The sequence below is a fragment of the Microcaecilia unicolor genome, chromosome 7 (genome assembly GCF_901765095.1).
Source record: "Microcaecilia unicolor chromosome 7, aMicUni1.1, whole genome shotgun sequence".
NCBI lineage: Eukaryota > Metazoa > Chordata > Amphibia > Gymnophiona > Siphonopidae > Microcaecilia > Microcaecilia unicolor.
This window is the reverse complement of record NC_044037.1, coordinates 221,950,172-221,959,008: the sequence shown is the minus strand read 5'-3', so window position 1 is coordinate 221,959,008 and position 8,837 is coordinate 221,950,172. Positions and strand designations below refer to the sequence as shown.

General features: G+C 37.1%; 1 protein-coding gene across 2 annotated transcripts; it reads right to left on the bottom strand.

Moving 5' to 3' along the window:
• Nucleotides 1–724: 724 nt before the first annotated feature.
• Nucleotides 725–4,379, bottom strand: EVX2 (even-skipped homeobox 2). 2 transcript variants are annotated; one of them, XM_030210675.1, is made up of 3 exons: nt 3,781–4,379; nt 2,654–2,895; nt 725–1,339 (listed from the first exon to the last, which is right to left on the bottom strand). In XM_030210675.1, exons 1-3 carry the CDS (start codon nt 4,199–4,201, stop codon nt 725–727), a joined length of 1,278 nt encoding a protein of 425 aa, XP_030066535.1. In that variant the 5' UTR covers nt 4,202–4,379. The 2 variants fall into 2 exon arrangements, with proteins under 2 accessions (XP_030066535.1, XP_030066534.1); XM_030210674.1 differs by having other exon boundaries at nt 2,654–2,904; nt 3,781–4,201.
• Between the last annotated feature and the right edge of the window lie 4,458 nt (nt 4,380–8,837).

Genomic DNA, 8,837 nt, shown 5'->3' with positions numbered 1-8,837 from the left:
GGGAAGTCCCTCCAGTAGGAATGGTTTCGTACAGCAGATCTTAGTTACCCAGCGGTGGCTTTTTGAGGCAAAAGCAAACTAAGCATGCGTGTTTTCTTTGTAAAATAAATAAATAAAAACTAAATGCCGTATTAGCAGACGTGAACGTTAAGAAAGGTAATGCTTCTGAACAATATCTCTTCTGTAGTTTCAAGTATTTTCCAGAGAGCATGTAATGAGGACAATAAGTGAATCTGGGCTAAATGCTTCACAAAAGCACTTCATTAATCTAACGATTTGCTTAGTTTAAAGTACATCTGAATTTTAACCGTATGTCACTGTGTAACTATGAAATTACTCAGAGATTCCAGGTAATTTTGTGCACAATTATATTCCTGTGGTCTGCTTTTTCTTTCCAATATTTTTTGGCCTCTGCATTCATTTCTAGCATCAATATCTTATTAGTCTGAAGCAAATGCATTGAAAATAATGTCCTTAACCCACCGTAAAGTAGACTTATTAATTTAAATAAGCAGGATTTCTAACGCTGATTTACAGATACATGTAATGATCTTAGCTTGAAATCTAGACCCATATATTCAAGCAAACTTAAAGCGGGAATCAGAACAAAAATAAAACTAATGGAAATGTTTGGATTATTATTATTACTGTTTTTGTTGTGTTCAGAAAACAAACACACATGATAGGTGCCCACGAGTCCGCAAAAAACCACCTCTGGGATCAGTTATCTGGTTAAGGGAGCTTCTTCTCTCTGATCCTGAGGAGGGACGGTCGTCTTGCTCAGCACAGCTGCAGAATACGGTAGAAAACTGCTCTCCGACCTTTGTGACGCAGCAGTGCAAGTGAAATCCGAGCTCGCGCTCCTCGAACCCAAGGCAGCGGCTGTCTGGTTGCTATGACAACTGAGGCAGGAACAAGGCGTAGAAGCCGCTGGGGCTGAGGCCGCGGCCGCTGCAGCTGCCGCCGCTGCAGCAGCCGAGGCTGCAGCAGTGCTGTTCAGGCCTGCCGGGGACTGGTAAAGACCCGGATGGCGGAAGCTGCACAGCAGTTCGGGGCGGGAATAAGGGTGGGAGAGCGCACGGAAAGTGTCCAGAGGGCGGATAGATGTTGCAAAGGGCGAAGCTGCGGCCCCCGAGGCTGCAGCCGCGGCCGCGGCAGCCGTGACTCCCATGTGAGGATAGTAATGCAAAGGCACGTGTGAGTGGAATGGATAGGGCAGACTTCCGGTGGCTGCCGCGTGCGTCATCATGTAGGTGTAGAAGCTTGGATCCGCAGGGTGAGGCCAAGACATAGCCAGACGTTGCCTTTTATCTTTCATCCGTCTATTCTGAAACCACACCTGATACATATATATATTAAAAAAAAAAAAAAAGGAAGAAGAAAAGATATCAGAAGCCTGAGCAGTGAACTTGTTAAATTAAAGCAATCAGTAATGTCGGGAGAATAAAGAAAATGCGATCAAACTTGCCAAACAATGTCTGTTGACTACAGTAAAGGAGGGAGTTCCGTCCGAAATGGCTGATATGCGCTATATTGTAGTCAGAACAGTTGAAGAATGATCAGCAGCCTTCACTTTAACTCCTTAGCCTATTCTTATTTAAAAACAAACTAACTAGACATTGCAGTTAGCTTGAAAGCGATAGGCCTCTGGTCCATTTCAACCGATAATCTACTAAGTATGCATTTATAACCATGGGACTAAATGCCAAGACAAAATAAGAATCTTCGGCAGAGATTTTTTTTCCCTCTCAGAGCAGTCTCTACGAGAGAGAGAGAGAGAGAGAGAGACCGTCTTACTGAATAAGGGTCCTGCAGTTTTCATTCAATAAATTAAATTTATCTGAGAGAGGCCCAACAATTAAGACTGATAGTTTCAAAATATCTGTGATCTGGTTTAAATTAATAATAAAAAAAAAACAACAACAACAACAACAACTCACAAAGCAAACCCAGACGAATAAAATCCATATGGAACTTTCAATGGGTATGACTTTGGGTTCTTTGCAGACTGAAAATCAGCTCATAATTAAAAACGCATATTAATAATCCCAACCCCTGGATTAATATCTTCATTTTATAACTCTCTTTCAGTTCTTAGGCATTTAAAATGAGTAAAAAACAAAAACCGATTTAGCATTACAAAAAAATAAAATGCATAGTTATTTCATTCTATTTTAAGGTGTCCCTATCCAACAACATGATAACATAGTTAACAGTGTGCTTTCTATATGTGTTAAAAAAAACAAACAAACCCTGCGTCTTATTGTGATACCATCTTCTTTAAAAGGTGGAAATCCTTTTTCCTGCAGTAAAGCAACATTTTTAGGTACATACTATACCGACGTATAGTTTTTTTTTCGTGTGTGCATATTATGTGGAAGGTAAAATCCATAACATAGCTTTAATAGTGTAAATTAAATTGCTTATAGATAAAATATACGTATATAAACGTACACTTGCTAGAATAAAATTATGTTTTCATGAACATTTAATAAACGTGATTCCAAATTTCTTGGATACTTGCTACTAGTTGCCAATTTTTTTAAGATGAAGGGGTACTTGATTTTTTTTTCTCTTTCTTTCTTTTTAAGAACTGGTCTGTGTGTTGCAAGCAAAGGGTGAAAACAGAAGGAAAGCTTTGGAGAAGCTATACCTTGATGGTGGTTTCGGGCAGGTTGAGGGCAGCTGCGAGCTCGCACCGCCTTGGCCGGGAGACATAATTCTCCCGATAGAACTCTTTCTCCAGCCTAGCGATCTGCTCTCTGGTGAAAGCCGTCCGGTACCGCCGCACCTGATCGGCTGCTGAGCTAGAGCTGGCCACAGAGCTGCTACTGTTCAAACCACCCAAACCAGAGCCTGCTAACGAGGTGGTGGTGCTGGCCGCTGAACTGCTTTCTGAGTACCCTAAATAAACAAGAGAACGAAAAAAAAAAAAAAAAAAAAGAAAGTACATATATACAGATATCATTAAGGTGGCAACATAGCTCTGAACTGGTTTAATTAATGTTAACTGTCATTGGTACAAATTAGTGCGCTTAATAGAATCAATATTTTTAAACACTTCCTAACCAAATCATTCTAGGTAAAATGAGCACATAGATGTCGTTTCATGCATTTATTACATGCACTAATTTAACCCAGAACAACGAAATAGCAAAATATGTTTTAACAGAAATGTAACCTATTGGTACATCTAAAAATTGCCCGAGTCTGGTGGTCAGCTTTTAAAGAACTCCATCAACTGTCCTCTCGTTTTTGGAGGAAAGACAGCTTGGAGGCAGCCATAGAATGACCCTTCGACGTAAATTACTCTTTCTTTTCTGTATTTCACTCTTTGTAGATTTGCATTTTTAATCAAATGCAACGAGGACGCCAAATAATAGATTAGTTGATGGGTTTTTTTCGGCCAATTTTTATCCTATTAATAATAATTGTTTAAATTTACTTTAAAACTTTGAAAGATAAGTGCAGTTTACCACGTTATTAAAAAAAACAAAAACCTGCCACTGCATTTATGTTGCAGTAGAGCTAAATAACAACACCAAATTATTACCACCAGATGTTTAGTAATAGCGAACGTAACTGAATCAGCACACGGTTCAGTATGTAAGCGGACAATAATGTAGTTTAAAACCCCGTTTACCCTTTCTATCATTTTTTTTTATCTATCACTAATATAATAAACCTTTGGCTTGTTGTTTACATAAAATCATGTCCAACGCTGTCAAGATCTATTGTGGAAAGGTGTGATTTGTATGAATGGTGTAGTGGAAGATTTACCTTTGTTGTTTTCTTTCAGCTGGGTGACGCTCAGGCTGGTCGGGGAGCGCAGTGCTGAGCAACCCACCTCCACATCACTGTTCATATCTGCCTCTTGAGCAACTTCGGAATAATGGCTAATTTTCTTCCTGTTATCAGGCGACGGGATTTGAGAAGCTGTCGTGCTTTCACTGTTCTGATGTGGAATATTGAATAAGGCGTCTATTTCGAATTTCCCTTTTCCAGGGATGTCTCCTATGGAGCTGTGCAGGGAGGCGGAAGTTAGTCTAGGGCTGAGGCGAGCGCTGTGCTGAGCATTTTCCAGGGCCTCTAGCACCACATTTCCAGCTGAGTCGGACAAATTCGAAAGCCTTTTGCTAGCTGTAGGACTGTGCAGTCCCCTTTCCATCAGAATCATCTCTTTTCTTATTCTTTCCATCATCTCAGCTTTATAAAAAATGTCAAAGTTGCAGGGTTGGTCCTTTACTAATGATGAGCTGCAGCAGGGGCTAATTCACATTCAGCCCTGTGAGTGGCTCTAAATATTATTATCTGTTTTTGAGCAAGGCGTAAAAATTGTGGGATGCCAAAGCGAGGGAATGACTGGTCAAAATGACCCATACATCCTTTCTAGCCCGAAATGTCATTCATCAAAACTAGTGCTCGTCATTAAGGTACGAATGACGCTGTTCGAATAATCATTTATTGTAACAGGTTTATAAGCAATAAATACAAGCTCCTGTCAGTGGATAATGAAGGCGGCTTCTGAGCAGACAAATATATCCAGGTAGAGAGAAAGACAAGAAGTGAAGAGAGAAGCGCTTGTCCTTAGTATGATCTGATTTGCTTGAATTGTTCTGGGGTTTGTCCTCTGGGGTGAAATTGACAGTCTGATTAATAAATTGAGCCGTGCAACATTTCCCCCTTCATTTAGGTACATCATTATGCTCTGATTTTTGTTTTGTTGCCTTTTAGGTCCTAATGATGCAGCTTCTTTCTCATTTTTCTCAGACTAAACTACACTTTAAATAGTAGACAAAGCTTTTATTTGAAGACTGTTTTCTGTACAATTTGTTTTCGTTTTTAGCCCTGAAAATATTGATAACATCGCCTGGCAGTTATAAACGCAATCAGTTCGTGGTCTATTTATTTAAAGTATTGAAAATCAAATAATGTTTATATGTTACTAATATACACAATAGAAACAAATCTGTTTGTAATTTATATTAAAAAAATATTTGAAAAGAGCAGCACATCTGTACACATTTTTCACTTCTGCTCTTATTTTACAACACTTGTTTTGCCATTGCATTGTAAATTATCTCCTTTCTTTGAATTATTCTACAGATTAATGCTACTTAGGCAAGATATTTCCCAAAGGAAGCATAGTATAATTTCTTCATAACATTTATCTAGTAACGTCAACCACTCATGTTCTAATAGTTATGTGTCACTTTTCCATTATATTATTTTTGTTGTTGTTGTTGTTGTTTGATTACAGGAGACCCCCATATATCATTATCCATAAAACATGAAAGTATGCTGCTAACAAGACCTAAAAATAAAAATAAAATTACTTCTGGTTCAGTGACCTGTCCACCTTTTTCTGTTTTAAAAAAAAGTCTGATGTGTCACAAAGCTCCAAAGAGCAAGTTTTAAATCGTAAAGTCTTTCTTGATCATAGGCAAAAAAAAAAAAAACATTTTAATAACTCTACCTTGTGATTATCCTTGGAACATTCTTTAATGCTAACAACTTCTATTCTTTTAAGTTGAGGAATAGCTTACATAAACTGAAGTTTACATTCTGTGTTTGACCAGCGATTTAAAAACTGAAAAATATCATTACAGTTAGCCAGAATAACATTGATTTTTTTTTTAACGGCGAAGTTGATCACCTAACTATAAAGCCTCCTTAGACCTCACGTAACACGTCTAAGCAAATTCCCTGCATTGAAAAATAGGGTGCATATATATTTATCCCATAGTGATACATTTAAATATTGAAGAATAGTGATAGGCGCTACTTTAATAATGCCACTCCAAGAGTAGACATTGGGGCTCCCCAGGGATAAGGCAAAAAATATTTTGCTGACTGTGCGTTGGTAATCAAGAAACGTATTGGGAGACCTCAGGACTTAGCAAATAAAAATAACTTTTGATTGGGGGCTGGAGAGTGGGAAAGCGTGAACTACATAATTTACAGATATTGTTTTTAAAATAAATGATATTAATGGGACATTCATTACCATATATCTTGTCATAAACTGTATACTTTCTTTATTTTCAATAAAAGTTCCAGATAGTCATTAAAAATATTTCCAGTGTGCACAATTCCTCATCCAATTTTTAAGATAAGCATCCAAGGGGTAATGAACCCCTGTCAAAGATTTTTGCGCTAAACAATCTAACACTATTGTAAAAATGAACACATTGTATTTAAATATATATATGACCGAATTGCTATAGGATCAAGCATTTTGTTTACATTGAGCCATGCTCCGAATCCTTTGTGCATCTTTTAATCTATATCAATATCCGTTTATATATAGGCATATATTTCCTGAAATAGAGCTGTAATGTACTGACAGTGGATTGAGTACTGCAGAACAAAATATCGGAAGTAAAATATGAAGAGATTCTAAAAACAGGAATAATCATTTGGTTAGCATGACCAGTGAATAATCGGCTATAAGTGGATAAACAGGAGCCGGTATTAAAAAAAAAAAAAAAACCACAAACCCAAAACACTTCATTGCTGTCCTTTGGCGCCCCCAACTGGTTCCTTAGCCTTTTTTTTTTTTTTAATTACGCTATCTTTTTGTGGACCCCCAGATCGCTTTGGGCATAGTCTTGCACTACCTCTATTATTTCAGCTTTTGATCAAGAGGCAAAGTAGAGAGTTATATTTTCAAAGATTTTAATAAATCAAAAACAGAAGAAACATCTAAAAACATCCTCCAGTGACTTATTAAATAGTTGTTCTAGCCTAAGCCTAAAAAAAGGCAATATCATATGTAATACATATTTTTCATTATGATTTTACTAAATTTGATGGATCATTGAGGCACCTGTGGCATAGACCTGCAGTGGTTCAATGGTTTTCTGAAATCTAGACAATATCAAGTAAAGTAAACTGGTCTTGTGTCTCCACCTTGGTCCTCTGTTTGTGGTGTTCCCCAGGGCCCCCCTCTTCCCCCCATTCTGTTCAATTTAATAATGGCTCAACTACTACTGCTACTACTATAAATCATTTTTATAGCGCTACCAGTGCTTCACAATTGAACATGAAGAAAAGACAGCCCCTGCTCAAAAGAGTTTACAATCTAAATCAGGACAGACAGAAGAAGGTAGTTTACTGGAATCTAGAGGTTTTAATACATTTATGTATGTCAATGATGTTACAATTGACATCCCATTTATGGACAGTATAGTTGAAATTTTGCCTACTGTCAAATCTGATTTGAATCTGATGGAATCCTGGGCTGCTGCTTTCAAATTAAAACTAAAAAAAGACAAAAAATCAAGTTCCTAATCCTGAATAATCCCTATCACCCTATGGCTGCTCCTTGTGATCTTGGGCAAGTCATTTAACCCTCCATTGTCTCAGGTACAAACTTAGATTGTGAGCCCTCCTGGGACAGAGAAATATCCATTGTACCTGAATGTACCTCACCTTGAGCTACTACTGAAAAAGGAGTGAGCAAAAATTAAAATAAATAAAATAAAATATTAGGAACTTCAATATAAATAATAAAATTTACCCATTAGGTACTACTATGAAAATCTTAGGTATAACTATTGTCCAGTATCTGTCATTTGAACCTCAGGTGTCTAAGGTGATATCTAGTGTCTTTAATACATTGTGGAGGCTGAAGCTATTGAAACCTTTCTTTCTGAATTCAATCTTCTGTTCTTTGGTCCAAAAATTAGTACTCTCTGAGTTTGACTATTGTAATGTCATTTGCTCAGGTTTAAAGTACTCTTTAGTCAAGAAACTTCAATCAGCACAGAACACCTCTGTCATCTTGTTTGTAGAGCTCCTCATTATGCCAAAGGCAACTCTTCTCCTGGCTAAATTACATTGGCTTCCAATAAATTCTCAGATTACCTTTAAACTTTGTGTACTTGTTTATTACCTTGCTACATGCAAAACCTGATAGAACTGCTTCCTTATCCAAGTTGTAAGAAGTTTCATTATAAATCCATTCATAATGCAGGCTTTACCTAACAAGGTGCGAAGATATGGAATTCTCTGCCTAATCAATTAAGATCGGCTACTGATTACCTTTTATTTTGTAAGCTGTTAAAAAGCATTTTTATTTAGTAAATTCCTTACACTAGTAATAGTTAGCTTTCGGGCATGCCTATTACCATATATGTTATTACTAATTGTATTGTACTTTTTGCAGATATTTATTGTTAGCCACAATGAACCCAAATTTGTTTGGGATAATGTGGGATATAAATGTCACAGATAAATAAATACATACATACATAAATTTTGCAGGTTTGTAGTTATGGCCAATAGGTATGCAATGTACATACGTAAAAGATGCAGAAATTTCTTAGGGAATTTGCATTCCATAAACCACAGATATTACAGATACACTAAATATTTCATTACTATATACATTTTAATTATACATTAGCTGACTGATATCAGTATGCATAGATTAGCTGTTCCATTATATGGTCAGTAGTCTGTAGCTTTCTACAGAATTTATTTGAACCAAGGAAAAATACTAATTAAAATGGTAATTGAATAAACTACAAGGACAATACAGTAGTGCCACTCACCAGTGGTATCCACTTCCAGATCTGGAGGCCACAAAGGGTTCAGGATATCTCTAAAGAGTGAGGCAAATTTGCATACAATGAAGATAGTATGCACACAAATATCTCTAATGCATACATTAGGACAGAGCTTCCCAAACCTGTCCTGGGGGGTCCTAAGCCAGTAGGATTTTCAGGCTATCCACAGTGAATGTGAATGAAGTAAATTTGTATACATTAGAGGCTGAATATATGCACCCTCCCTATCTCAGACAGCCTGAAAATTCTTGGAGTAACAATTGA

What these genes read in the sequence shown, in the direction of transcription:
- EVX2 (XM_030210674.1), bottom strand. Translation starts at nt 4,201, where the DNA reads ATGATGGAAAGAATAAGAAAAGAGATGATTCTGATGGAAAGGGGACTG. An exon ending in GCTGAAAGAAAACAACAAAG is followed by an intron (nt 2,905 to 3,780) that starts GTAAATCTTCCA and finishes TTGTTTATTTAG; the next exon opens with GGTACTCAGAAAGCAGTTCA. An exon ending in TGCCCGAAACCACCATCAAG is followed by an intron (nt 1,340 to 2,653) that starts GTATAGCTTCTC and finishes TATATGTATCAG; the next exon opens with GTGTGGTTTCAGAATAGACG.